This window comes from Aythya ferina, assembly GCF_964211825.1.
Source record: "Aythya ferina genome assembly, chromosome: 19".
Classification (NCBI taxonomy): Eukaryota; Metazoa; Chordata; class Aves; order Anseriformes; family Anatidae; genus Aythya; species Aythya ferina.
This window is the reverse complement of record NC_140309.1, coordinates 10,024,447-10,052,241: the sequence shown is the minus strand read 5'-3', so window position 1 is coordinate 10,052,241 and position 27,795 is coordinate 10,024,447. Positions and strand designations below refer to the sequence as shown.

Sequence of the window (27,795 nt, the reverse complement as noted above, 5' to 3'; positions counted from 1 at the left end):
ACCAGCAGCAGACCCTCTCTGGCAGTAAGACTGTAGTTCTGCCACCACAAACTGGTAAGCACAGAACACACACATCTTCCCAAAGCCCAGTTAATTGCTGTTTTCTCTAGACGATGAAATGAATGAGTAGTTACAGTTCTCCCAAGTTAGAATGAACAATTTAAGCACTCAAAAAAACCCTATTAGTTTACCAAAATAGTTTCACTTACCAAGCTGTGTCTTCCATAAATATCCCTTCTCTCTCTAACTGCATAAATAGTTCTCCTCCTGTCATGAGAAAAGTTAGAAGTTAGAATACTCTATTAAAGTGCATTCTATTATTTTAGCCAGGGAAAAAACTGTTTTCCAGGAAAACTATTAAAAACAGTTAATCTATACTGCTCTACAAAGAGTTGTTTCACATAAAATGACAACAAATTCCAGGTATTCCTAATGCTAGCCTACTGTGCATTTTTAAGATATGATGCCAATAGTTAGTTGCCCTTTTATTTATCATTAGAAACCCAAGTTCTAGGTTACCTAAGATACGAAGAATAAGGTAACAGAACTTCATATACTGACCACTGAGATACTCAAGGATGAGGTAGAGTTTTCCACCAGTCTGAAAGGCATAAATTAAGTCTACAATGAAGGGATGTTTCACTTCCTCCAGTATATTCCGCTCCGCTTTTGTATGAGCTGTATCTTTTGCATTCCTTACAATCATTGCCTACAAAAAGCAAGTGAGTACAAGAACAAGCGTGTAAGTACAAAAACACACTAAACAATTCAGACTTTTATATTTAGCTTCATTCTGAGTTTACTAAATCACAACACTATATATGAATCAGAAACAGGATAAAAATTTCCCCATATCAACATAACATGACAGGTTTCTTGCCAAAGTTTAATTCTTTATTTATTTAAAAGTCATAGAATACTTTAGATTGGGAGGAATCTCTTGAAGTATTTAAATTCTCCACTAAGAATTTAACAGGGTAAGCAATTTAGTTAGATTAATTATAATTTCAGCTATTTCTCTGTAGCAACTGTACATATCACAGATAAAGACTGATTTCAGGTATATTAAATAATTATATAACTGTAACAGCTAAGCATTCACATTACCTTTTTAAGAACTTTCATGGCAAAAATCTTCCCAGTATTTGCTCCAGTTACTTTTCGTACTTGAAATACCTACACAACACCGATACAGACGTTACCAGTTATTATTATTATTAACTGCATTAGCTGTCAAAAGTTAAAAACAAAGATCTCGAAAACAGATACAAGGTCATCTGCAAACTGCAAAGCTGCCTGATGGAGAAGAGCTAATTATGTGAACCTGAACTACTTTGGAATGCTTTGTAGTGCCCCCAGCTGGTGAGACCCTGCCACTGACCATGGTCCCAAGACCCCAGCCTTGGCAGCCCTGAAGGTTACCTTCAGGGAGGGTGAACTTTTCAGAATACAGGGTGGTAAGACTAGACCTCACCAAAGGCAGCAGGTGAGTACTTTGTCTGACTTCAGTATAACGGATTTATTCTTGCAGAAAAGAGTTCCTTACCTTTCCATAGCCACCTTTGCCAAGTACGCGTAGTAACTCAAAGCACTCGGGTCGGATCTTTTCTGGACCTCTGTTTACACTAGTTTCTGAAATCTCAAATTTTTCGCAATGTTCCATGCCACTGGATAAAACCGAAACAAGAATATAAGACTACCCGATACTTTAAAATAATCAAGAGATAGTAATCAAGCAAATTACTTACTGCAAAACTTAAGAGTATAACTGACATAACTGAATGGCTGCTTTGGAGATCTGGAGAATTCTTAGCATCAGAAATTGTATTTAGGTGTGTGCAAAGCAGTAAGTTGCACCTTGCACAAAAAAAGACCATTCCTTCATTTTAATGCATAATAAATCTTTGTGTTATACCAGAATTAAGTTTGAAGGACCACAGCCTCAAACTGACTTAGGTATTTCCACAAGATCTACAGGGCTATAGTGTGTTTTAAATCACATTCAACAGTACCAACGGTCACGGTAAGACTTCTGTAACATAAATAACATGCAGAAAAAGCTGGAACAAAAAGTCTCACTACTCTGAACATGCCACAAAAGAAGACTGGACCATAAATTAACGATGCTTCAAAATCACACATTTCTGGAAAAACACAGAGCAAGGCCAACACATTGACCCCGCTGAAGTAAATGTAACTGAACTGTTTTAACTGTCACTGCCTTCTTCTTACAAGGGACACTGAAAACAATCTGGAAATCTATACATGAAGTCAGCTAAGTGGTAGCTGTCTCATGAACTTTAAATCAGAACTTCTGAACTCTTGTCTGCTTCAGACTGCTACGCAAACATGCACTGTAACCTTTATAAAACTGACAGAACATACAATGTTCTGCAAACAGTGCACTACATTCATAGTGCAAGTATTAGTCATATCCAATAGGTGTGTTAGGAGAAACAAGGATTAAACACAACAGCAGGTTTTGCCAGAATTTTTTTTTATTATCGTTGTTTTATTTCAAGATACAAGTCACAAATTTTAGCGTTAAGAAACAACTAGAAACAACTCGAACAAGAATGACAGGATTTTCTGTTCAACTTAACAATGTAATAAAAGTAGAGATCATATACAGTTGGCATGAATAGTACAGAACATTTCCTAGCAGCAACTTACAGGTCATATTGGCCAACTCCTCCATGGTCCATGCTCTCGCTTAATTGACCCTGGGGACGGGAGGAGTAGAAGGAAGATTAATTACAACATAAGAAACACAGCAGAGTGAAAAATAGATGTACTGATGTATTTTACAACTTCTTTACATATATATAACTTCATTTCTTATATATGTGTATATATATATAATTAAACAAGTTTAAATGTCATAAATAATGAGTTACCAGCAGAAGATAACAAATCTACGAAATCCTGTGCAAGAGTTGCAGAACTTCAACATATCTCAGAAAAATGACACGGGGAAACACTGTTTTACCTGACTGAATGATCACCCAATTATATATTAGAAGTAACAATTTCATCCCCCAAGTGAACCCTAAAAATGTTAAGGTATCGCATTATTATTATTTTATTATTATTTACAGTTGCTCTTCCGTCAGAATTTTAAATACCTCCTACAGTACTATACAAATTAGAACCACAGTAAAGCCTGAACTGATGAACTGGGATTCACATGAACTAGAAGCAAATAATGAACTGAGGCAGCTTTATTATTCTATATTGATAATAATCAAATCCCAATAGTGATGAAAAAATTAAGGTTGACTCTGGTGTTAAACACCTTTTCTGACCAATAATCATTCAGACAGATTAATACATAAATACTAGCAAAGAAGGCTCTAGCAGTTCAGCACCAGGACCAGTCACCATCAAGGAATGCAGCTCAATTTCGAAGAGATACTTTCTTCGAAGAATTTTCAACTTGATCCCTTATGCAAGAGAATGCCTTCCTCTAATTATGGCTCTAGATGGCAAAAGAAGCGCAAACCAGGCAGACAGCTGGAATGCACACAAATAGAATTGAATGGGCAAGCTTCTAGTAAGCTTTAGACTATAGTTTACAGTTTTAGATTTAAAAATACGCACACAAATAGAGACAGCAAGTTAGCGAGAAACAGCCTGGAATCTACACACTGAATACAGATATTATAATGAGTGACTTGGGTAATTCAGGGAAGCAGAAAAAAAAAAAAAGAAAAAAAAAAAGATTTGCAAATAGCAGACCAAGATATGGAGTGTATGTTAAGATATCTGGTTAGGCTTTTGGCTTACAAAATCATATTATAAGCTTTCCGTTGCTTCCAAATCATTTAACCATCAAAGCTTACTGAGGCTGCTGTATTTTTTGGGTGGAGGGTAGTCTAGAGGGGAATTTAACTCCTGGTGCCACCTACAAGCAATTGCCAAGTCCAAAAGTTCAAGTCTGTTTCCAGGTCAGAGATATGCTAGCTCCCATCCTCTCGATATCATTTATTATAAAAATCCAGCCAACTGACATCTGTTTCACAATAAAACCTGCTAAAGCTGCCCTTGACCCTACTGTTAGACGACAACAAACACAGAGAATAAACACCCATCACGTTCCCAGAACAACATCTCTTCCCAAGTTACCCAAAGGTTCTGGCAAAGCCCGTACAGATTGCGCTTGCTGCTGTCAACTATGGTTTTCCTTCTCAGTATTAACGTGAACAAAATTTACTTTAGATACCACTCAACTATTTTCAGGATTTCTTCTTGTTTCAAAACCAAAAAATGCAACAGCATTCCAGCTGGGATGCTAGAGGCCCTTTAGTTATTGTTTCATTTATTACAAACTATAAAATAAAGGTGCTTTTTTCACCATAATAATTTGTGCAAACAGCCGTTCGTTTTATGAGTTACCACTCCATTTAATTGATTCTTCAGGTTTTCTAGAACAGCCATACCTCCTTAAAACTACAACTGCTCTGTTCTGGACGCTACTAGGCTCACAGCTTTCAGGCAGTGCTGTGGCCCAGCACCACTGAGATTAGACAAAACACCACAGGCTCTACATCTTGCTCACTTTCAGTTTAATGATCTCAGCTGCTCTGGCTGCAACCTCTTTCCGATGCTTATAACAGTTTTTCCCTTACACTTTCCTGAAACACTTCCCTTTCTTTCCTGCTCTGCTGTTCCCTACATGTCAGTCCTGTTTTAACATCAGGTCCATTCAAATCTTCACTTAATTTAACCCAGGAACCACATCAAGTTGCCACCATACACTCACATTCACAGAAACTGTGCCAGAAATATTTCAGTCATGGTATCTTTTTCAAAATCCACAATAGCTAATAAAACATTTAAATCATCTCTCATGACTGAATTATTAGAATGTTCTTGCCATCCCCTTAGAACCTGCCCTTGGCAGCAATAGCGGTGTGATGCAATGGACATTTTTAAAGCCAGACGTTCTATTGATTACTGAGGTGACAAACAGTGCTTTTCCTGCAATCTTGAGGCCTGTTCATGCCTGCAGCTGTCAAACATCTCCACAGCTTACGTGCGGTGTGGGAATTCCAGCTGTGACACCGGGCATCCCAGAGACTCCGAGCAGTGTTTTAACAGCATAAAATAAACGTGGCTACAGTTCAAGCATCTAATATAGAAAACAATTATTGATAACACTTTTTTAGTACCACAGCTGCTTAATGGAGATGCTGCAGTAAGACTGCTGGAAGTTTTGACATAACCCACGGAGCTGTTACAGGGCGGCAGGCTGGAAATCGCAAGGTGACCCGCTTGGCAGCGCGGCCGGGGACGTGAAGCAGCGCTACAAAGCTCCGCTTTTAATTCTGGCGCCAGAGCAGCGCCTTCACACAGCCCCACACAGCCCGGCGGCCCCGCGCTGGCGCTAAAACGGGGCAGGGTGAATAAAAAACAAACCCAGCGCCGCGGCAGCCGGGCCGGAGAGCGCGGAGCTGTCCCTGGGGAGGGGCCGCGGGCAGCGCCAGGCGGTGGCGGCCGGGGCAGGGCGGGCGCGGGGCCCTCACGGCCGCGGCCTCGCCCTCCCCGGCCCGGCCCCGCCTCGGCCGCGCTCCCCTCAGCGCCGGCCCCGACCGGGCGGGAAGGCCCCGAGAGCCCCGGGCCTGCCCCGGTCCCAGCCCCAGGCCCCGGCCCCGGCCCCGCCGCTCCCCTCAGCGCCCGCCCCGCGCCGCCGGCCCGCGCCCGCCGCTCTCACCCCCTCCTCCAGCTCCTCGTCCGAGCCCGCGTCCTCGGGCTGGTCCAGGTCGATGTCGAACACGCCCGCCATGGCGCCGCCGCCGCCCCCTTCCCGGCTGCGCTGCGTGCCCGGGGCCTGCGCCGCCTCATGGGCCCGCACCCCCCAACTCCGCCACGGCCGCCATCGCCGGCTGCCCGGCCGCGCTGCGCATGCGCCCCGCCGCGCCGAGCATGCGCGGAGAGGGACTCGGCCGGGCGGCCGGGCGCGGAGAGGCGGCCGGGCATGCGCGGTGCACGTCCTCCTCGCTCGCTGCCGGCACGGAGCTTGCGCAGAAAGGGCGGCGAAGCCGCGGGGAGAGAGCATGCGCAGAGTGCTTCGTGAAGCCGGGAGCCCCGCCGGGCTGCCCGGAGTGCCTGGTGAGCATGCGCGAGGCGGGCTGTTCGAAGGCGCGGCTCGGGCCGGCCCGGCGGGGAAGCGGCTCCCTCAGGCGGCCGCTCGCGCATGCGCCGTCTCTGCCCCAGCGCCTCAGCGCAGGGGGGGCGCCGAGGTCAGCCCTGAGGGGGCGCCCGGGGCCGGGGCCGAGTTTAGGGCCGGGGCCGGTTCCGGCACCTCGTGAGGGCCCCGCTCTCCCGGGGGGGGCCGGGAGGGACCGGGAGAGGGGCGGTGGCGAGGAGAAAGGCGCCGGGAGCGGGCGGAGGCCGGGCTGTGTGAGGGCCGGGCGGCCCCGCCAACATGGCGGCCCCCCGGGGCGGGCCGGGCCCTGTCAGCGCTGCGGAGCCCTGACGGGAGGGCCGGGAGCGGGGCCCGAGGGTGTGAGGGGGGCTGAGGGGGCCGGCGGGGAGCCCTCAGCGGGCGTCGTGTGTGTGTGGGGGGGTTATCGGCCCCGGGCTGGCCCGAGGCTGGCGGGCGCCGCCCGGCTGCAGCGCCGAAATCGGGCCCGGGGGTTAAAAATCTCACCTACCTGGCCGCAGCGGGGGCCGCTGGCAGGCGCTGGCGGCGTTCCAAAGAATGCTGGTGCAAAGTGCTCCAGCACAGCTGGGGTGGTGATAGAAAATAGCCCGGAATAACGGAGTCGGTTTGGAAAAACAACCAAACAAACTGTTTTTTTTTGTATAAATAGAGAAGTGCAAAAACAGCTACTGCAAAAAGCTGAGTGGGGGAAACGTCAAACATACCAGTACTGTATCAAAAACTTTGCGTGGTGGAAGTGTAGGGAATCCCACTGTCATCTCAGCAGATTTTGGCACCAGGCGCACAGCAGTGCAGGACTGGAAGTCAATGAGACTTGGGGACAGGCTTCATGTTTCTTAAGCCCTATGGCACTTACTGTGTTTAATACGCCTTTAGAGCCTAACCTAGAGCTTTGTTGGATTTATAATTAGTCACTTCTACCCTGCCTTATTAAGCAAACATTAGAAAACTGGACTCTCCTTGCCTAATGGTTGACCTCAGCCCTGTAGGCAGAATGATATATTGTCAAGTGCCACCTGCATTCTTTTGACACTCAGAATAAAACGCTGACAGTCAGTATTTCACATCAAGTAGCCAGTGGTTATTGCATAGGTTTTTCATCCTCACTAGAGGTTGTCAGAAATCACAAAAGTGATCAGAATTCCACTTATCAGAACTTTTTTTAGCTTCTGTTTTCCACAGTTACTGAAGGCATACTTTTCTTTTTAGGATTAAGCACAAGGTGAATAAGCATGTCACTAGTGACAGTCCAGCTCGGACAGTGTGGTAATCAAATTGGTCGTGAGGTGTTTAATGCTATCTGCAGTGATGTCCATGGCACACACGGATTGTGTTCCAAGAAGGAGAATGAATCCTACCACGATGCATGTAAAGAACGCTTTTTCATCGAGGCAGAATCTGGAGGTATGATGTTTAAACGTTTCGCTTCCCACAGAGGGTCTGGTTTCCAGCCTAATGCAGATAAGAATGCAGAAATAATAAAAGTTTTCCCTCCAGTTTTGAAGAATTGTTGCAACCCTCTGCCTTCATGACATCACTAACAACCATGGAAGTAAAATCACTGCACAGTAGAGTGCCTGAGGCCACAGAGCAAGTCTGCCAGTAATGCAGCTGGAAACTGAACACGTGTAACTGACCTTCCCTGCCAAACACCTGCATTTTCCCCTGTAGATAGGTAATACCTGGAATAGGGCCTGGATTGTCTGAATCTGATGTTATCAAACAAGAGATTTCTTTCCTGAAAGATCTGTGTCTATAGGGTTCAGATCCATCCTTAGAGCAATCAATGGTTCTCCAGAAATCCAGGACACTGCCAAGTTGTTTTCTGTACTAGGTCAGCTTATATGGATGGAAGGAATACATCTCGGTCCATGATGCAATTCTATCTTACACAACAGGTTGTAACATTAGCACTTAGTTTTGTTTTTCTTCCTATCCAGTACCTGTTGCCCGGGCTGTACTTGTTGACATGGAACCTAAAGTAATCAGCCAAACTTTGTCAATAGCTGCCAAGTCTGGCTACTGGAAATATGATGATCATTCGCACTTCTGTCAGAAGCAAGGGTCTGGGAACAACTGGGCAAATGGGTATGAACTCTCATTTCCAGCTTCACTAACAAAACTGTAGAGACTAATGAGCTGTCTGCACTCCCTAGGAGTGATACTCTTGCAGCTGTGTGAGGTACAGAGTATGTAACAATTTATTTTTAAGGTAGAAGAGCAACATACATTACAACAAAATTTCTACACTGCTTTTTGCAAGATAAAATTGTTTACAGTGAAAATGTAAGGTTTTAGAATAGAGTGAATATATTTAAGAAGAGGAAGCGATAAGTGCAATTTATAAACAGATGTTTTGCAAAATAAATATCGCAGCAGAGGATTGTTTGCCACAGACAGAATGGGTGACATAATTCCAGGTTACATAAGTAATACAAAGAAACATATCCTTTTTTAAGGCTGACCTTACTGTTTTTATTTTGCTAAAACCTGCCATGTCTTGCTCTTTTTCCTTTTAAAAGAAAGAAAACATCTTGTTCCTTTTCTCCAACAGTTACACTGTTCATGGGCCTAGACACAAAGAAGCAATCATGAATCTGGTCCAAAAAGAAGCAGAGAAATGTGACCGACTTGGTGGATTTTTCACGATAATGAGCATGGCTGGTGGTACAGGATCTGGTTTAGGAGCATTTGTGACGCAGTGTTTAAGAGATGCTTTTCCATCCTCGTTTATACTAAACCATGTTATCTGGCCCTACGGCACTGGTGAGGTGAATGTCATTTTTCCCAGAGATACTCTGCAAGTTCATAATCACAGATGTGGAGAGAGCAATTTAAATAAACTGTTTACTTTTGATGAGCAAAACAAAATATCTGCAAGTAAAATAAACTAGAAATGAAAAACAGTTCACTTTTTGAACATTAAACTTGACAAAGTAACATAGCTAAGAAATTGCCTAACATTTGGTTACGCAGTTTCACAAAAAAAAAAAATCCAAATTTATCAAAATCACTAAGATCTCAAGCTAATAACAACAAAACATTTAAGGTTACTAATATAATTTCTAAGGAACAGTGCAGTTTCATGAGAAGCTCTACAAGCTAACTATACATTTCCTGTTACAATAATATCTGAACATTATAATCACTTCCCAGACAGATTCTATTCTGAACTGATATGGGTAACATGATTTTCACAGGTCTTGTTCTCTTTCCATCAAACAGCTGTGCTAGCTCCTGACCTCATTCTGCACTTTGGTAAAAAAAAATGAGTCACTTCCTAAATCGTAATTGAGGAAATGACAGTAGCCAGAGAAATATAAACTAGAAAGAGATTAAGTTGTTTGACTCTCATTTGCATGGTTTTGTGTGTTTTGTTTTGTTTTGTTTTGTTTTTTTTTCCTGTTCAGGTCATTGTTCAAAACTACAACTCTGTTTTGACTCTGTCACATCTATATCAGTCATCAGATGCTCTTCTTGTTCATGAAAATGATGTCATCCACAAGATCTGTGCTCAGCTGATGCATATGAAACAGATCTCCTTCAAGGATGTAAATCAAGTCATTGCACATCAGCTGGGGAGTGTTTTCCAGCCCACTTACACAGCAGAAGATGGCATACACTATAGCAGAAACCCATTAGGTATCTAACTGTAATATAGCCACCTAATGCATTCTCATTTATCTTTCTGTACCCATTTCATTTTGTGAATTTAAGTTCTTCAGTTTCCTTCCTCAAGTTTTTGGATAATTCCCAAGGCTTAAGATAAGAAAAGTGAAGCAAAAGACTAAGTTATTTAGAAGTTCAACCCCAATTTTGAAGCACAGTCAAAATTAGATACCCCAGCTTCTGGTTTCATTCTTTACCAAAAGAACCATGTTTCTCGTTTTTCAACTGACTACAGCCACCCTTGTACCTATTTGCATTTCAGAGGAAATTTCTGCAGGACGGTAATTTTGGACTGAGTTTTTACATTTTGCATTAGGTTAGAAGTAACCAGTTTCTCTTCTGTTGAAGAGAAACAAACAATGTCAGTTTTGTGAGCAGCTCAGAAGACAAGCTAGCGTGCAGTTTGGTAGCAACAAGCAATTGGCTGACATTTGGGATTAGAGAAAGGTACCCATATTGCCAGGGGTCTGCTTGTAAAATTAAAATTTCTCATCTTCCTATTAATCTTTTCAGCAGTGTATAAGGTTTTTGAGATTTCAAACCAGGCTATGAAGCAACACAAATCGCTTTAGAATAAGTGTTGCTAACTTGCTCGTATAGAACTCGGTAGTAAGTAGGAAGAGTTTGCATTTTGTCTGATGCGTCTGTATACTTGTTAAATGTAACCTTTATATATCTTGTTTTGTTTCTTAAATTACTAGATCTTTGTAAAATTCCTCATGCTCTTCTCCCATTTTAACTAGCCTATGTAATAATTTTGTCAAATATGAGCAACTGTTGTGTTGTTTTTTTTTTCCAGGAGATTTAATGGAGACATTAGTTCCACATCCTGAATTCAAGATGTTGGGTCTTCGTAACATACCTCAGATGCCTGAAAATTCCCTTGCATATAGCACATTCAGTTGGCCTGGACTCATCAAACATCTAAGGCAAATGCTTATTGCTAATGCTAAAATGGAAGAAGGTAAATAGCATTCACTCATCTTCAGCATCCATCACTCTTAAAGCATACATTTTTACAGTTAAAACAAAGCTTATTGTTTTCTGGAGCTCACTGACTAACTTTAGTCAGTCAGTTCAGAAACAAGTTGCTGCCCTCAGACAGCAGGAATTTGCCTCTACATAGCCAGCTGCTTCTATAACTACTCAGCTGCCACAGCAACTCCTGGCTTGCTTCTGTTTTTGCTCCCAGACATCTCTGTTAATTATAACTATTGAAAATATGCAAAGCAAACCAACAGTTTTGATCGTGTACTTAATTTAAATGATACATTTGGAACATTCTTTGGATCATTAGTTTTGCTATGTTTTTTTCTTGTTACACCTTCTACTAATAAAAATCATATGCTTAGCTTTCCCATATCATTTACATTGAGAATTCAGTAAAACTTCCAGTTATGCAAAGAATGGGCTGGCAGACTGCTAACTATAGAGACAAGTATCTATTTTCTCTGGTAAGACTAGTGACTGCCAGACAAATAGTGCTGGATGAACTCTGTTTTTCTCTGAGAATTGTGTAATTGCTGCTTAACTAACATGTAGAAACTACAAACCCTAACATGATCTCAGCTTGGGGCAGTGTTAGTTAGCTAACGCTCATCAGCTAGTCTGAATCCGTACTTCATGAAACATTAACTTTATTTTATATCTTGTTTGCTAAAACCTCACAGGCATTGACTGGCAAGTACAGCCGCCACGTCCAGGCTCCTCTGTTCCCTCCAGCCATTCCACAAACAAGCTGCTGCATTTCAATACTTCCATTGCCAACCTGGTTATCCTGAGAGGAAAAGATACGCACAGTGCAGACTTAGGTGAGAAGGAAAAGAACAATGTCATAGCGATTCATTTCACATCTCACTGTTTCCTTCACAACCATTTCTGATGAAAGTGAGGAAAAAAAAAGAAAACTAGCAGGGCCAATATTTCCTCTAGAAAGATTTTAATGTCCAAGGACATGTTGTGTAATTGGTTAAAGCTGTTGTATTTACAACTTGGATTTCTGTTTTTCCTAAAGCATTCCAGGGAAGGAAGAAGAGACTGAAGTCTGTATACATGTTAGAATTCTTAGCTATGTTGTCTGAAAATATATTTATTCTGGAGTGATGAGCATAGCTCACATATGAAGTACTGATACAAGAGTACACTCCTAGATAACGTAATGAATCTGTTTAAAGCAGTTACATTTACAACAGGCTGACCAGTCTGCGGACTTTTTCAAAGCCTGGCCTGAGCTGTCAAACCTTGATTGGGTCACCCAGGACTACTGAGATCAAGAAACAACACCTTGTAGCTTTACATTTATCAAAATGGCTTTCTTATTTCTGCTACAGGAAGTTTCCGAGATCCTTCATTATATACGTCATGGTTAAACCCTCAGGATGCTTTTAGTGCATGGAAAACACCAAGAGCATTTAATAAGTATGAGAAGTCTGCTTCTCTGGTTAGCAATAGCCAGTTCCTGCTGAAACCTCTTGACAACGTTGTACGCAAAGCTTGGAATATGTTTGCTTCCAAGTAAGTGAAAATAATTGTGCTCATTTCATTTAGAGCTGTTGTTATCTTCAGAAGTAGCAAAATCACTGTAATAAAACTCTCTTTTTCAACAAAGTAATTGTGAATAAGCATAAACGCTATTCCCACACTTTAGTGGAAACATTTTTATGCTTGAAACATGATGGCAGGGTGCTTACCTTACACAGAACAGAGCTTATGTTCCGTGGATAAGCAACAGTACATATTCTAGGGCTGTCAATTTGACCATTTTCTCAATACTAGAGCTCCCAAAATTTAGTGCGTTCCAGACTGACCATTCTAAAAATAATACACAAACTCTTTCAGTGATCATGCAGTTTCTAAATTGTATACAGACATTCTGGACATTCCAGGAAATAAGTTCCTAGTTTAGTTCAAAAATATTCTGTTACTCAGGCTCCAATTCCATTAGTTTGATTTTTCATTAGAAACAAGAAATCTAAGAAATAATTGACTCTTTACTTTGATCACCATAAACCCAAAGTTACCAGGTGTCACAGCAAATGTCTACTAATTCTGAGTTTCTAGCACAGGAATTCTATGACTAAAAGTCAAAGGAGAAAGATTGCACCTACTAGCTGCATTCCTATTTTTACCACCTACTACAAAAACACCATTGATGAGAACCAAGCCATCCTGCACACACAGGCTTAGGTTTTGCATCTCAAATCTATCAATTATTTTTCTCATTTAATAATCACAGCTCCTTCCATTTCCCATTTAGGCCCATTTTGTTAGATGCAATTTTGTCTCCTCAACCAGTATACAAAGTAATAAATGCTATTAGAAATAAGTCATGACTTATCTGTAACTATGAATTACAAAATGAGTTCCAGAGAGCAAGGTAGAAACCAACCATCATTTGAAGTTGTTACAGTAACTATACGGCCTGATTTCATGTGTCAGAGGTTTCATTCATCTCTAATGTCTTACCACTTTTCTGCTGTGACCTCCCACAGAGCCTATGTTCACCAGTACACTAAATACGGAATTGAAGAGGAAGACTTCTTGGACAGCTTCACAGCTCTGGAACAAGTTATCTCCAGTTACACCATCCTTTGATTTTTGAAATGGTCTCTTCCTGAAAGAATCCAGCACTGGAAGACCTTCCATCAGTTTCCTAAAGTACATAAATTACTGGACTATAACTATTTTTCAGTCTTATGAGCACTGTGTGAGTGTGTTAGAATAGTAAGAACTAAATGGGAACTGAGTATATTCATATGGGCAGATATTATTCATATTTAATATATATAATTATTTTTCAATACAGTTATCTGCTGTAGCTAAATTTTTGAACATCATTTTTAGTACTTGCATATTTATTTTATGAAGACTTTCAATAAGAAAGGATTTTTCTCTAGGCATTCTGGCTTCTCCCCTTCCAACTTTTCATGTTAACACTTTGTCCTAGAATGCTTCAATGTTAATAAAAATGCACAGTATTGGAATTATGAATCCAAACTCCATTTGTATATTATTCAGAAGCCAATAGACTGCCACTTCGTCTTTTACAGCAAAGTAAGGCCCAAATTCTACTTTAAGGGCCGTAATCATGACAAAACACTGGAAATTCTGAGCCATCTGAAAAAAAAAAAAAAAAAAAAAAAAAAAAGAACGGGGTGTTCATTTTCTTGGTATCTTCAAAAAATATTAGAGATTATAATGAATTGTATGCTTTCCTGTCCATTTCACTGTGCCATGTTTGTGCTACCTACTACTTTAAAATAACATATATAGCATATTGGAGATCTTGGCCATTTGTTACAGGTTAACTATAGGCTTAACAGAGAAAACTACAACTTTTCTTCCTATGTTACAGAGTTAGAAGCAGGTAATTTATATCTATTTTTAATTATTTAAAAAGACCTAGAAGGAGAATTGCTGGTAGACTCCAGATGCAAGTCCCTGCAATATAGTGTAACATAATGTATAATTTCAAAAGTTGATTTACGAAACAGTGTTTTGTTTTTATTTTGACAAATTTTACCACGACCACAAGGTGGTGCCACTGCAAAGCTGCAGCTCGCAAACATCAGACACATCAGCCAGTTACAGGAGCAAGAGACTGCAATAGTACATGGGGGCATGTACTGGAAGCCTTTAAAATAAAGACCTTTTTTTTTTTTTTTTTGAGAAATGGACAATATCATAGTTCCCCTTTAAGTCTGTGCTATTTTCTGCCAGGCTTCATCTTTAAGTAAAGGATGAGCAAGCCCGTAGTATGGCTAACAAAGCCCACACAGAAGTCTTGCCCTGTTAGAAATTCTGATTTCGATTTTAGATCTTTAATGAATTAACACAGTAGCAGATGCAGAAGTGGCTTTGTAATTCTGCTGAGCTTCAGTTAGTGGGCAGCAGACACCGTACATTACTCTTATCTTCATTTCCTTTCCTGGTTTCATTTATTTCTTCACTTTTGTTCAGGCCAGGAACAGGAGCACTAAACCCACCCCAGGAGCAACTGTTCTTAAAGTAGCTCTGGCACACGAGATCTGGAACGGCAAACAAATTTGTTGACAAGATTCAAGTAACTGTACAATTGAACCTGAAGTAAGTAAGCACCGGAGCTAAGTTCAGAATTGCTCAAATACAGATAGAGCAATAGCTGGTCACTGGAATGGTTTAGTTTCAGTGCAAGCCACAATGGATTCTGATAAATTTCATGGCAGTTTATAGATAAGCAATATTAATCTCTTACATGTTCAAAAATAAATTTCAGGAGCCTTTTACTAGTAGGGGAACTGTCAGCACACAACATTAAGAGTTGAGCCTAGTCCATGCAGAAAAATTACCTGTGTAAATTAAGAGCTATGTTAGTGCTTCAGTTCAACATCTGACTCATTAGAGGATCGTTTGTGGGTGTGGTTGGGGTTGAATGCAGGAGAGAAGGAAAACAGGAGAATGCAGAGGGGGTAAATATACCTGGTAACTTTTCATATAAAAATATAAAAAGACATTTACATTTATGACAAGAGATTTTGAAAATATTCTTCTGGAAAACCATAGTACACAATCCAACTCAGTCCGGTTTGCTTTCTGTTTTCACTCGGCTGCTTTAATTCCTGTTTTAGGAACACCCTCTCAAAAGGGGATGACACAATAATCATGGTTCAACTACTCAGACATGCTTCAGGCCCTATACTGTTCGGAAGTTTAAAACTATTTCTATAATTACATTTTAATATACAATTATTTACGATTATTTCATATTTTTTCACTAAACTACTTCCTGGCAGCTCAGAGTTAGGGGACTGTTATGATCAGAAGGGCTTTTCTGGTCTTGTATTTTTGTCAGTTTAAACCATTGTCTTTAATTTCAGCATTTTCACACAAGAAACTGGAGGAAAGATTGCATAAGACATTAAGATAAACAGAAGGGGCAATTCAAGTTTGCAAGGAACAAAGGGTCAGGAAAGCCGACAGTATGGTGAGGTTCTCCCTCTTTCCTCCTTAAAAAGGCACAGGATGTTTAGCAACATAGAAATAAATTTCCTTAGTGTTTTCAACAGATAATGCTATCAGACTAAGAACTTCTTCCAGTATCAGAAATGAAAAATATTAATTTCTGAAAAAAATAACTAAGACCCAGGAACGCATATTCTTCCTCAGTGTTACACTGGATAGGTAAAAGATTTTAAAAAGCTTATACAAATAAGTCCTTCCAGAAGTAAGGAAGAGAGCAGTAAGTTATTGTACTACTATATCAAGCAACTTTATTGCACAAATAATTTTGCATTATCTCTATGTATTTATAATTCTGAGCATGAAGCAAGCAAAGCAGGCACTTAGTGCAGCTGTGAACAACGTAGAGCCATTTATCCATTCTTTATAGCCACATATATTATTTATGGCTTATATCACTTTCAGTTAAAAGAGCAGGATATTTAGGTTTCCTTAAGTTTGGCAGAATTTGGGCCACATCAGGAAACACAGCACACAGCTGAGGCTTATATCCCTAAAGCAAAAACAGGGATTTCCTTATTTAATCTCAAGTTACAGCATATGAACAGCAAGGAAGAAAAATACTACAGCTCAAAGGTAGCACTAGGCCAGCAAGTTCGTTACTGCTTAACAAGGGTAATTCTGCAGGAACTTGTTCACAATTAGGATTCAGGGAAAATACTGCTTCCATGCAAAAACAACAATTTTCAAAGCAGCAATAGAGGCTAAAGCCCATCAGCCAAATTTTGACAACAGACTTCTCAAAACTACAAGGAAACTAGAGGCAAAAACAGAACTGTAACTGTTGTATTAGCTGCTCTAGTCCCTTTTGCTGGAGAAGAGATTGTTAGGAATTATTTTAGGCCTCTCTAGGCTTCTTCCTGTCAGTGTTTTTCACTGCTGACCTCAGTTTTGAAATTCTCACACCCTTTCCCAAACTAAGCCTTCATTTTTTGATCTATGGCTGGATTCCTCTATTTTTTCCCCAGGATGTGGAGAGGAGAGAGGGTCACAGTGACAGGAAGTGAATAACTATTACCAAATTTTCATCATCTAAAGTTATATTAGAAGGTAAAATAGTCCTTTTCTGTTTTATCGAGAAAATTAATTGTGTAAAGGATAGCCTGAGCCTGGCAAAGGGCCTTTATTTCATTAGAAATGTAAATCAGTGAGGTAATCAGAGGTCAGCACAAGCCAATGGCTCACCGAGGCAGGGACAGCAGAATCAGTGGCCTTGACCTACCCAGTTTTAGGTGAACTACTCACAGGATGTCTATAAACCATGGAACAATGCGTCAAATCTCACTATTGTTTTTTGTAATGGACAGGTGCAGCACACTTGGAAGTTGCTTGAAGGACTAACTATAGCAGAAATATTTAATGAATAGGGTAACTTTTATTTGGTCACCAACAAACAGGACCAAAGTTTAACATGTTACAAGTTCTTAAAAGGCAGTAACAGGCAAGTGACAGGGCCCTGATATAAATACCATTTATTTGGACTTACATGTCAGTGCTTATAAAGTAAGACTAATTACCAGTAAAGAAATGACAGAACTTTACTGAATATGTGTAGGGGCTTTTAAGAGGATTACCTGCACTAATTTACGAGACAGGAACAGTTCTAGATTAAGGGCAAAAACTTGTGGTTTCCACAAAGACCAGGACTCTATCAGTAAGAAAGAAGGAAGTTATGTATGAATTACCAGCCAATACACAACTAGGAAACATTAAGGTACAAAAGGGCATTGAATGAATAATTCATTCCCTTCTGCATTTGTTAATAAATTCAGTATAGGTAAATACTATGAAACAACAGACCAAACATCCAAAAATAAGTATTCTTTGATGTCAGAGTGTCCAAGTCCAAGTTTTGCTGTACACCACCTTAAAAAAACACCTAACAGTCATCAGGAACATGATTCATGGGTCTGATGTGTTATGAAAAGCTTCAAAAGGAACTGAGCTGCTGCCTTTCCTCTACTGCTTTCAAGGGCAACCCAGACACTGCTTTACCAATACAGCAAATTCCAGCATAGGCTTCCTCCACAAGCCTGCCTCTGGGCTTCCTACCCCACCTCTGCCCACGCTCCAGAAGCATGGCTTGGACACTCAGACAGCCTTTAACCCGCCTGGATGTAGAGCTGATAATCCTGAATTTTAACTATAGAGCCTTTCCGGCTCTTTCAGTCGAACTGGAAGTTCACAATGGACCCTTCTGATTTCACATTGTATGAATCCTCTCCCTCTAGACAGCCACTTCCCCTCTGTCCGGGTGGGGGTAATGAGTCACCTACCTCAGTGAATCAGCAGAACCTGCTTAACCCTTTCCCAGAAGCATGAACAGCTGCAAGTAGGGTGGTGTTTCCAACGAATTTCATTGCCAGTTATACAGGGCAAATTGGAAAGGCTGAAGATAGCCTGAGATAAGAGATAAGAGAGGCTGCTTCTGCTCCTTAGGAACCAGGAATTTTCAAGGCAATTTTTGTGTGTATGTTCCATGACAGCACTCATGGTTGCACTACAGTGAATAAATGGAAGAAGTTTAAACCTCAACCCCATGGCTCATACATGCCTGAGAAATTCTGAATGGTGACTGCTAAGAGAGTTTAGCAGCATAAAGCAATGTCACAGGCCTCCGTATGGAGCCACGTGAATAAGGTTGCAGAAAGTCTTGTCTGCTTGTCTTGGAAGCAGTTTTTTCTTTTCTAAATATGGAGTGTTACATATAAGAGAAAAATAGGCAAGATGAGGACTTTCTCTAGGCCAATATTCCCATTTTTAAAGAAAAAAAAAAAAGAAACTAAAATAAGCCACTGGTTAATAGAAAAAAGACAGAAGAAACATTTCTCAGCACTTCTTGTTTGAGCTTCAGTAAGCTGTGAGCTCGTTTCCCTAATTATACATGATGAGAAATTAATACCACTTAAATGGTATATGTGCATTTAAATGGGTGCGTTCTCCAGAAATGATTATTGTACATATTTGGTTACACATACAGTGTAATGTTTATTCAAAGGCTCACAAAAATACACTTCAGTTGCCTGAGAATGGTGTAATTGTGGTCAGATGGCATGATTTAATTTGAACTTTTGCCCAGCAGGCTCCAATATGTAATAGATCATTTACTGAAGCATGTAAGCAGAACACCACTGGAGGAGCCAAATGGAAAGCAGCCTTATCCCACATGCTGAAGGTGTAATAAAATACTGACTCTGTACTTCTTGGTTGGCAAGGGCAGCTGTAGGTTCATTATAATCCTCAATAAGAATGGTCAGAGCTGGGCAGTAGTTCAGAGCTACTGCTCTCCAGATGGCTCAGAACAATACCGAGTTCGAGAATACGTATTCCCTTGTAAGCCTGTTTGCTGCTGGATGGCATGCATTCTTACCACGTGCAAAGAAAACACTGGGAAATTTCCTCCTCACCGCACTTTGAGCAACTTCAACCTGTATTACAACGTGACTCTGAGTCACCTGGACAGCAAATGTTTCATACAGCTATTTGACACTGTAAGTTAGAAATTCTCCTTCCAAGGCTGAATTTTGGTGGAGAAACCTTATACTAGTGTTTGGCAACTGATGAACAGAAATCCAATTAAATACTCTTCTCACAAGAAGAAAGCTTCCATTCCCTCCCTACTACTCCTTAACTCAGGTTTTCATATTATTTTCCTCTATAAAGATTTAGTCAGGCTTCTCCACAAACCCAGTATTTTCACAGTGAAGTATAATTGCATCTAAACCTAATGCAGACTGTGAAAGGATAGCCTATTTTTCAGTGCATAAAGGAAACTGAACGTGCTTTAGTACACATGGGATCTTGCTCAAGTCGAACAAAACTCCAGTCAACAGTCAAGCCTGAACTTGTCCAAAAAGTGCTAAGCACCAAGGACAGTCAGGGCTACAAGAAGAGCTGAGCAGATGAGCCACAAGTAACCATGTTAAGCTAGGGCTCTCAGGCTCAGGTCTGCCAAATAGTTAAGCACTTTCATTAGTCATTTAATCATAACGATCATCTCGCTCAGAGCTGAAATCTTTTGCCAAAGCCCCGCACAGGAGACTTCCACACTTCACTTAAAAAACACCAGGCTCCTGGTGAGCAGCCATCACATTTTTTAGTTCGTGCAGAAGTGCTGCAGTGTGATTTGCCACATGCAGAAGTAGTTAAGACAAGTTTACATACAACTGTTAAGTGAGCCAACAGAATTAGGATCACCAATTGCATTAGCAAAGGTCTAGTAGAAATACTGCTTTGAACTTTTTTTTTGTCAACCTTTACTTTGAGCTTAACTAAATACTTGCTTCAGGCATCTTAAAAAGTTTCTCTTCCTGCTGCTCCCCATCTCGAGTCTCCTTATGCAACATGCATGGGCACACGTGACCAGGTCACAAGAGGTCATCTGGACTGAAGTGAGACACGAGGATCAGGGAATCAGAAATGCAAAATTTGTTTTTATGGAAATATCCTGAATATTACAGCTATCAAGAAAACAGCTGCAGCAAATGAGAAACACGGCAGAGTTTTTGTGAACACAGCTGTACAGAGTTGTAATCCTAAAGGTTCATTTTTCCTTTAAGCAAGTCCAGTTTCTTTCAGATGCAGAAAAGAAATGCCAAGCACTCAAAATTGCTGTTTCAAGCCTTTTTCAAGGCTTTTAACAGATGGAATGAACCTAATAAACACATAGTCTCAGGAAAGACAAATGGTCCCTTAAAACTCACATGGTTCCTACATGCAAGTGTGAGCCTCAAATGAAGTATTTGTGGTTTAGTTAGCATGAGTTAATTTTGCAAGAGAATTGCCAGTCTCTTTCCTGACATGTCAGAAAGAAAACAGAGGTACCACAAAGTCACTGCATACAAACAGAACAAGCTCTGGGAAAAGCATCTGATCTTTAAAAAAAAAAATAAATTATTAGACTTTGTCAAATGGTTCAAAGCAGATCTTAACCTTCCCAGGCACACAGGCCCCTGGTGGTGCCCAACTAGCTTGGAGCTCTGGCTGACACCTGCTGTATCAGTGCTTCCTTCCAAAGAAAAGGCTTTAGATCTTAAATTTCATGTAGGTTGGCCAGTATCCAAGAAAGTTCACGGGTGACTACCTGCAGACTGATGTCAGCAATCCTGTGATCGCGTAAAACCAGGCTGACACTTCAGCGTTGGTAAGTTTCCCTAGATTTGAGATGCCTTAAATCACCTGCATCAAACGCAGTCCTTCCCCCACAGGATCCCTCATGGAGGAGGAACACAGGAGTCACCAGAAAGAAGACACCTTTTACGTGGACAGAAAAGCAGTTTGAGGCCACCAGGAGATGGGTGCGGTTTGCAGATCAGCTATCGGAGCGGGGAACAATGCACTGAGCTGACAAGTCCTATCTCCTGCTTTTCATCAGGAAATAGCAGCTTGTTTCCTTATTACCAACTGCCTGGGCAACTCATTTAAGCTTCTTGGAAAAGCAGAACAATTAAGCCGGCAGTAACTCCCTTGAAACACGGAAGATGCAGCACCCTTACAAATCCATATCTGAACAGCTTGTCAAATGAGGTTTAAAGAAAGGTGACCTTTGATTTAATGCTAATGTAGTCAATACTCTTTGAATCATTCCGTGAGTGAATAATAAAAAACCCCTCCAGCAGTAAAAAGGTCAGCAGTAAAAAAAAAAAAACAAAGCTTGGGCCATTTAACAGGTTCACAAGGGCATTTCTTATTTTTTAATAACACGGCTGAACATCACTGGCAGTGAATGGGCTGAATGAGTTCAGAGCCCAACAGGCTCTTCAGTTTGGATTCAACACAGAGCCATACTCAGCTTTTTTGACCAAAATACCCTTTGGCTGAATTCCTGCTGCATGCCAAGAAGCCCAGCACAGGTTACTGGGCAGTTCCTGTCTGCTTTTACCTGGACAGCCTTCACACATTCGATGACAGTTTCTGCACTTTGACAAGTGGCCCAGGTTGTCCCAGCCTCTCCTATTCACGCTACTAACAAAATATTGCTGTGCTGCCTTTTTTATGAAAGCTGAGTGGATGAAACAGATAAAGAAATGCCAGGTTGCTAGCATTCTGTGCCCTCAATTAGAAACTTGAATGACAAAGTCACAGCTCAGAGTTTTTCTGCATAATCCCTTTAAAAATGAGTTTGCAAGAGCATATGCAAATATTTACCCTCTATCTGGTTCTGAACACATTAGCGGGCTGTTACACAAGGAAAGAGATTGCTTCACTCCGTTTCCTGAAGAGGTTCCAGCAATCCACCAAGGTTCCAGCAATTAAACCCTCACCTGGACCAGTCTAGGGCGAGAGCCCAGCAGGAAGCCCTCCCTGGCTCTCCCCCCTTCATGCTCCACTTAATGCTGCAATCCAGTCAAGGCTGGGTAAAGTACTTACTGCGTAGTTTTTTCTTCTTCCCCTCCAAAGAAACAAAAAATTAAAAAATTACAGAAAAAAAAAAAGAAATTTAAATCCCAGAAGAGCAATTTCAATTACTGCATGTGATTACATTGAACCTTTTAACTGCTGATTACAGAGCTGTTTTTTTAACCATGTGCTTCAAAGAAAACTGCAATTATTTTTACCTCCAATGAACACACCCAATCACCACTTATTTCTACACCTGCAATAAATTTTGTCCACTAACATTTATATTTGTGCTTGATGATCACAGAAACATCCACAGTATTTGTGCTTGCAATTAGCGCTGCCTGCAGTGAGGAGGAGGCAGATTCTAACAAATTAAATAATGAAATCCAAAAGCACAGCAGGGAAGGACGTTCAGGAACGGCATTAAGCCATCTTCAAGTATTAGTGACAAGCATCTCTTAGCATGACAGACAGCTGGGTGATTTTAGAGGGGAGGGCTTTAACAAGCAGCAGTGTGACACTGGGGCGGAGGGAAGGACTTGCAGGCAGAGACAGGGAGCAAGTCTCCCGGGGGCTTTTACGGAGCTAAATGTGGTGTGGAACTGGGCAATTCCATCTGACACGGCCCGTCCCAGTCTGCTGACCCAGTGCGACCGTTCCTGCTTGGTTTACATCAGCACAATCCTTCTTGCCCTGATCGGGTACATCGTGGCTGCCCCGGAGGGGAACATGCCAGCCAGCGTGCTCACAGCTCAGCCAGCCTGCAGAGTACATCAAGGAGGGACGAGTGACGGGTCAGGTGGTAAGGGTGCAAAGAGGGGATCAGCTGTGATCCTGTCTGACCTCAGCTCTGATGCACTGCGTGGAACTGCTGGCCAACTTTCTGCTTAGTTTCCTATTTACAGGGAGTGCATTCGTGAAAGCAGAGATTTAGCCATGTCCCAGAGATAAGACTAAAATATCTTAACACCTCAAGGTCATCTTTTGCTTGTTTAACCACCCATTAGTTGTTATGAGGGCTATTTACTTCTGTGTGGTTTTTAATTCCAAGAATAATTTATTCAGTGTCTAAACTGCAAGAAGAATCAGATAAATTACAGTGACACGTGCTAAGGTTGCTGCTCTTGCAACAGAGCTCTCTTTGAATCCTTCTCTCACCCATTTTAAACTACCTGAGTGACTGCTTCCAGTGTAAAATTGAAAATATATACAATGAAAGGAAACTTAGGGTTAAGGGAGCAAAACACATTTTCAGCAGAAATGCTAAAGGCTCCGTCTTTGAAGCCACAAAACGCAATTACTAATTTGTCTTCTATATTCACACTCACTAGAGAATGCTTGAAATAAATTTCACAGCACAACAACTGAATTCAATATACAAAAACAGAAACAATCCAGCTGAAATAAACACGGGAAATCAGTTATTTGTTTATTTAAGCAAACATAAAACTTTCCATTTTCAAATCTCACTAGGTTTGCATAACTTCCATTTCTATTACTTGTTACCTTTTACCAAAATCACACTCTCAGTGACCGAACAGGCAGAAGCAAGTAGAATGAGCAGTCCCTTGGTTAAATATTTTTAGAAGCTTCAAAACAACAGCATAGCTCATCAGAATGGATGCATACAAACATGACTTGCAGAACAGTATGTATATATTTCTCACTGTATGTGTGTAAATATATGGAAATACAAGTGAGAGGAAAGCTTTCAGTCTGTCTAGCAATTTTTCACCACTAATCGGTAGGCAGGGAGGCATAGTTATAACAAGACTGCTAAGGCATTTAGAAAGGCATTAGTTATTGGGTCAAGCTTAGAAAGTGTTTTTTTTCTCCCTTTGTAATTATTACAATTTCCCCATCTCAGGATGACAGCATACAGGAACCTAAATAAGTAAATTTCATTTACTCTCACAAAAGACCATGAGACACTACTACAACTGTGAAGTCAATGCCAGTGTCCTTGGGATGAATGGCAGATTTGAGGAAAAGCCACTGCCACTAACACTGGGGAAGGCTGCGAACAGCTGTTTCGTTAATCCAAACACCCTGAAGAAAAATCAAAGAGCTATGAACTGCTGGCACGATCTATTACAACGTGCCAAATTAACATTTTAGTAGACTGAAAAAAGTAAAGTATCAAAAAGAGCTATGAATTTATTTATTTATTTTTTTAAATAGGTATTATATTAGAGTAAGTTCTTTGCTACATTACTGTCAAAGACCTTATTTAGGCCAAAAAGAAAAAAAGCTACTATGGCTAAGAATTAAGAAATACTATTCATCTTTTAAAAACCTTTGGGGCAAATGAATGGCCTTTATGCTTTTAACTATCTCACACTGCATTCCAGCACTTGGAGGTTTAGATATTTAATGTAGTCAGCAGCTCTACTGAGAAAGTCCATATTACAAGCCTCCCCATTCACTCAGTAAGAATGTTTAGAGTTATACATGAAGCATACAAAATAAACATTACAAACCTTACACACAACTGAGATGAACCTTGGAAAGATACTTGATGCATACTGCTGCACTGCGAGACTTCTGCACTCATTTCCACCGGAACTGAAAACATTTATATGCTACTGATGTTCAATGAAAACAGTTGGAGATGGATGAGCAAACGGTCAGATGAAAGATACCAAAATGTCAGACAGCCTACCGACTGTTGTTGCCATGAGATCCAACAGTCAACATCAGTCTGATAAGCTATCCGACAGGATGGTACAGCCATGGAGATGTCACGACGGTTGGCAACACAAGAGGACATTCAGGCAGGATTGAACATAATACTTATTCTCTCACCTTGCTCAAGAGCTGCCCTACCCTAATACAGGGATAAATCTGACCTAAGCAAGAACAAAATCTAGCTACTTTGTGCTCATATTTCACCTTTTGATAACACTAATTCAGTCAAATTCTTGTTAATGCCCCATAGGATAAGAATGAAAAACAATAGATCTGAAGTTGTTAGAGTTGCAATACATACACTGTAGCAGTGGAATGGGCATCTACTTACTAAAGACAGAAGAAATCAGTTTTGGTATGGGTTATGTCGTACACATTACAACTGGAACACACCAATCATGTTCTATAAATGTCTGAATTTTAAAGCAGAACTGTAAGGTTCCCTATGGCTCTACACATCATTGCTGGGTTTGACACCAGTTCTGTTCTCAGATGGAATCTTTGCTCTTCATTGCTCGTGGTGCTGTGATCAGTGGCAAATGTCTACAAAGGCTTTGTGCTAACAAACACAGCTAACTAGCTAATTTGCCTGCATGAGACATACTTCAAGTTATTACCAGTGAGCCATACATCAAGTTATTTGCTTTCTACTTTCTTCTGCTAAGTAAGAAGTTCTTAAAGAAAAAAAACAACCAAGAATAAAGGGCAGTTTCAGCACCATTTGTGCAGGAAGGATGAGTAAAGCATGCACTTCATGGGATTAAGGCTTAATAAAGAAACTGAGTATACAAAAGTGGAGAGGAAAAGGAACAGTTTAAAAAGACTGACACAAGAAATTCTGGAATGATCAAAGATGACTTTATAAAGTTTTATCTTAACTTCATTCTAAATATACAGAATAAAAAATGCCAGCTTCAGCATTTTGACATCAATCATCTGTTAACATCATGAAGATTAAAGGGTGGCTTTTCCAACCGAGAGCACGTGCAATGCAATGGGACACTGGAGAACTGAGATGGAATAACCTTACCATGAGGGACATGCAACAGTTTTTACCCAATCTGTATTCATTTATATACATTTTGACGGTCTTGAAAGTTAAGGAAAAAGCAAAACAGCCACCCATCAAAATAAAAAGTTACCCTCAGGTCAGTCTGAAGTTAAATCAGGAAATATTAAATTGGTTTTGGAAGTAGTTTGGATGGACAACATCTGTGTTAAACATTTCACATCACATTGTCCATTCCATGTGTCCATAACACAACCCAGACATGTAAAGCATTTATACCTTACCTTAATATCTTTAAGTTTGTCAATGAAACGTCTGCTCTAATAGTCAAATTACTTTCAAAATAAAATAAAAACCTGTTATAGTTGAAAATTGATGTTAAAAAGTTTTTCCCCATTTTGAATAATGCTGATTTTTAAATATGTGGAAAGATGTGTCATTTTTCATGTCTGTTAAAACCCAGCCCAGGGTTTTGTTTTTTTTCCAAGCTCATTTGGTTTTTTCTTCAGAGTACATCTTCTGTTGCAGTCGTTTGGCATAGCTTTGGGCCATGGAGTTGATTATAGATAAGATAAAATAACAAACCATAACAATCACCAATTTTTCAAACATCCACGATAGCCAGTTTTCCCCCTGAAGAGACAAAGACAAAACAGAAAAAGGAGGAAAATGAAGATTAGTGGACAGCACAAAGGCAAATTCTCCATTTTATGGGTGAAAGGGAAAATCCCAAACATTTTTTTGGATTATGTAATTTATCAAATTAAAAACAGGAACCAAGTGCAAGCTGACAGGATTCCTGCAGGTCCCTCTCTAGAGCTGACTTTAGTCCCTTGAAAGACAATGCAGGAGGGGTTGCCAAATACACCGCAGGGCAGACGATGAATCCTTGATCATTACTCGTGTGCTAATGAAGTGATTTATTATTCCTAGCATTGTTTGGACTTCGCTAACAATTCATAGAGTTTAGAATTAGTAACCCCTGACTGTCATTCCCTGTCATGTTCAGTGCAAGGAAAACAATAAGGTCATTGGTTAACAATGTTTTTTTTTCCTTAACTGCACACACTGTGCTATCTTCCAATTCGGAGCCAATTCTTCTTCCAGGAGTTACCGCGATGACCTCTGCAGTCCCACTTTGAGCGTTTCCACAGCTACTCGGAACTGTGGGCTTTTGTCAAAGGAGGGCAGCACCGCACCGCACAAAAGTCACTTCAATGCTCATATAAGGCGGCTGAGTATTTAGTTCTTCCTGACTGAGCCTCCCTAATTTCATCTTTCTATTAAGAAACAGGCAAAGAAACATTTACAAGGACAGCTACGGGTATTAAATGTGAAGTGTGAGATAAATGGATGCTACCTCACTCTGCCTTCGCACCCTAAGGGAACTCTCGTTGAAGTTACAACATTCCTCTGTCCCCACCGAAAATTATAGGGGGAATGGGACTTAGAAATTGAATTGAAATTTTACTTTTTAAGTACTTTGTGTAAAAGGAGACTTCTGCCCCTTTGTACCAACTCAAAGTACTGTATTTTCCTTTTCCTTTTGAACACTACCACTTGGGGATTTTGTTCCTTTCCTTGGCCATTAAAGCTGCAGAAGCCACCGGCTCCTGGAGCATTGCTGCTGCCCGCAGTTCACTATCACTTCACATGTAAATGAGACTTTTTTTTTTTAACTTAAGTTTCTCTTCCAAAATAGGCACACTAATACAGAGGCACAATGAGCCCCTGATGTTGTTTTAATGCTTTTTGTGTTCTCTAAAAGGTTTCAATCCAGTTACATAAAGTTACAGTATTGTTTTTAATTCCCAGGTTCCTTTTAAAATTAAAATTTACTAATCCCCTGGGCCACTGCAAATCTTTGAAAGCAGAATAAAGAGTTACATCAGTAAAACCGACCAGCCAAAGACAGAGCTAAACG

General features: G+C 40.7%; 3 protein-coding genes across 16 annotated transcripts in view; 1 reads left to right on the top strand and 2 right to left on the bottom strand.

Annotated features, from left to right (window-relative positions):
- The window catches only part of RPS6KB1 (ribosomal protein S6 kinase B1), a 54,445-nt gene extending 48,550 nt beyond the window's left edge, over positions 1–5,895 (bottom strand). For all 3 annotated transcript variants that reach the window (XM_084492800.1, XM_084492802.1, XM_084492801.1), the window contains exons 1-6: positions 5,714–5,895; positions 2,674–2,723; positions 1,547–1,667; positions 1,108–1,176; positions 562–709; positions 210–267 (exon numbers count right to left, since the gene is read on the bottom strand). In XM_084492800.1, coding sequence (XP_084348926.1) covers positions 210–267; positions 562–709; positions 1,108–1,176; positions 1,547–1,667; positions 2,674–2,723; positions 5,714–5,785 — 518 coding nt within the window. In that variant the 5' untranslated portion in view covers positions 5,786–5,895. The remainder of the gene's footprint in view (positions 1–209; positions 268–561; positions 710–1,107; positions 1,177–1,546; positions 1,668–2,673; positions 2,724–5,713) is intronic.
- A 172-nt stretch (positions 5,896–6,067) lies between these two features.
- On the top strand, positions 6,068–26,501 carry TUBD1 (tubulin delta 1). 10 transcript variants are annotated; one of them, XR_014684738.1, is made up of 11 exons: positions 6,148–6,242; positions 7,376–7,570; positions 8,107–8,254; positions 8,721–8,937; positions 9,577–9,808; positions 10,635–10,799; positions 11,506–11,646; positions 12,166–12,349; positions 13,327–13,492; positions 14,795–14,920; positions 21,040–26,501. XR_014684738.1 is itself a non-coding variant. In XM_084492805.1 (9 exons), the coding sequence occupies exons 2-9, from the start codon at positions 7,399–7,401 to the stop codon at positions 13,427–13,429; spliced, it is 1,362 nt and encodes a 453-aa protein (XP_084348931.1). In that variant the 5' UTR covers positions 6,068–6,111; positions 7,376–7,398; the 3' UTR covers positions 13,430–13,825. The 10 variants fall into 10 exon arrangements, 5 of the variants coding, with proteins under 5 accessions (XP_084348931.1, XP_084348933.1, XP_084348929.1 ...); XR_014684739.1 differs by having other exon boundaries at positions 14,795–14,924; XR_014684740.1 differs by having other exon boundaries at positions 14,795–14,924; positions 18,915–26,501.
- The window catches only part of VMP1 (vacuole membrane protein 1), a 64,290-nt gene continuing 62,193 nt past the window's right edge, over positions 25,699–27,795 (bottom strand). For all 3 annotated transcript variants that reach the window (XM_084492808.1, XM_084492809.1, XM_084492810.1), the window contains exon 12: positions 25,699–26,504. In XM_084492808.1, the coding sequence (XP_084348934.1) occupies positions 26,361–26,504 (144 nt within the window). In that variant the 3' untranslated portion in view covers positions 25,699–26,360. The remainder of the gene's footprint in view (positions 26,505–27,795) is intronic.

What these genes read in the sequence shown, in the direction of transcription:
- TUBD1 (XM_084492805.1), top strand. Translation starts at nt 7,399, where the DNA reads ATGTCACTAGTGACAGTCCAGCTCGGACAGTGTGGTAATCAAATTGGT. An exon ending in CATCGAGGCAGAATCTGGAG is followed by an intron (nt 7,571 to 8,106) that starts GTATGATGTTTA and finishes CTTCCTATCCAG; the next exon opens with TACCTGTTGCCCGGGCTGTA. An exon ending in TACGCACAGTGCAGACTTAG is followed by an intron (nt 11,647 to 12,165) that starts GTGAGAAGGAAA and finishes TTTCTGCTACAG; the next exon opens with GAAGTTTCCGAGATCCTTCA.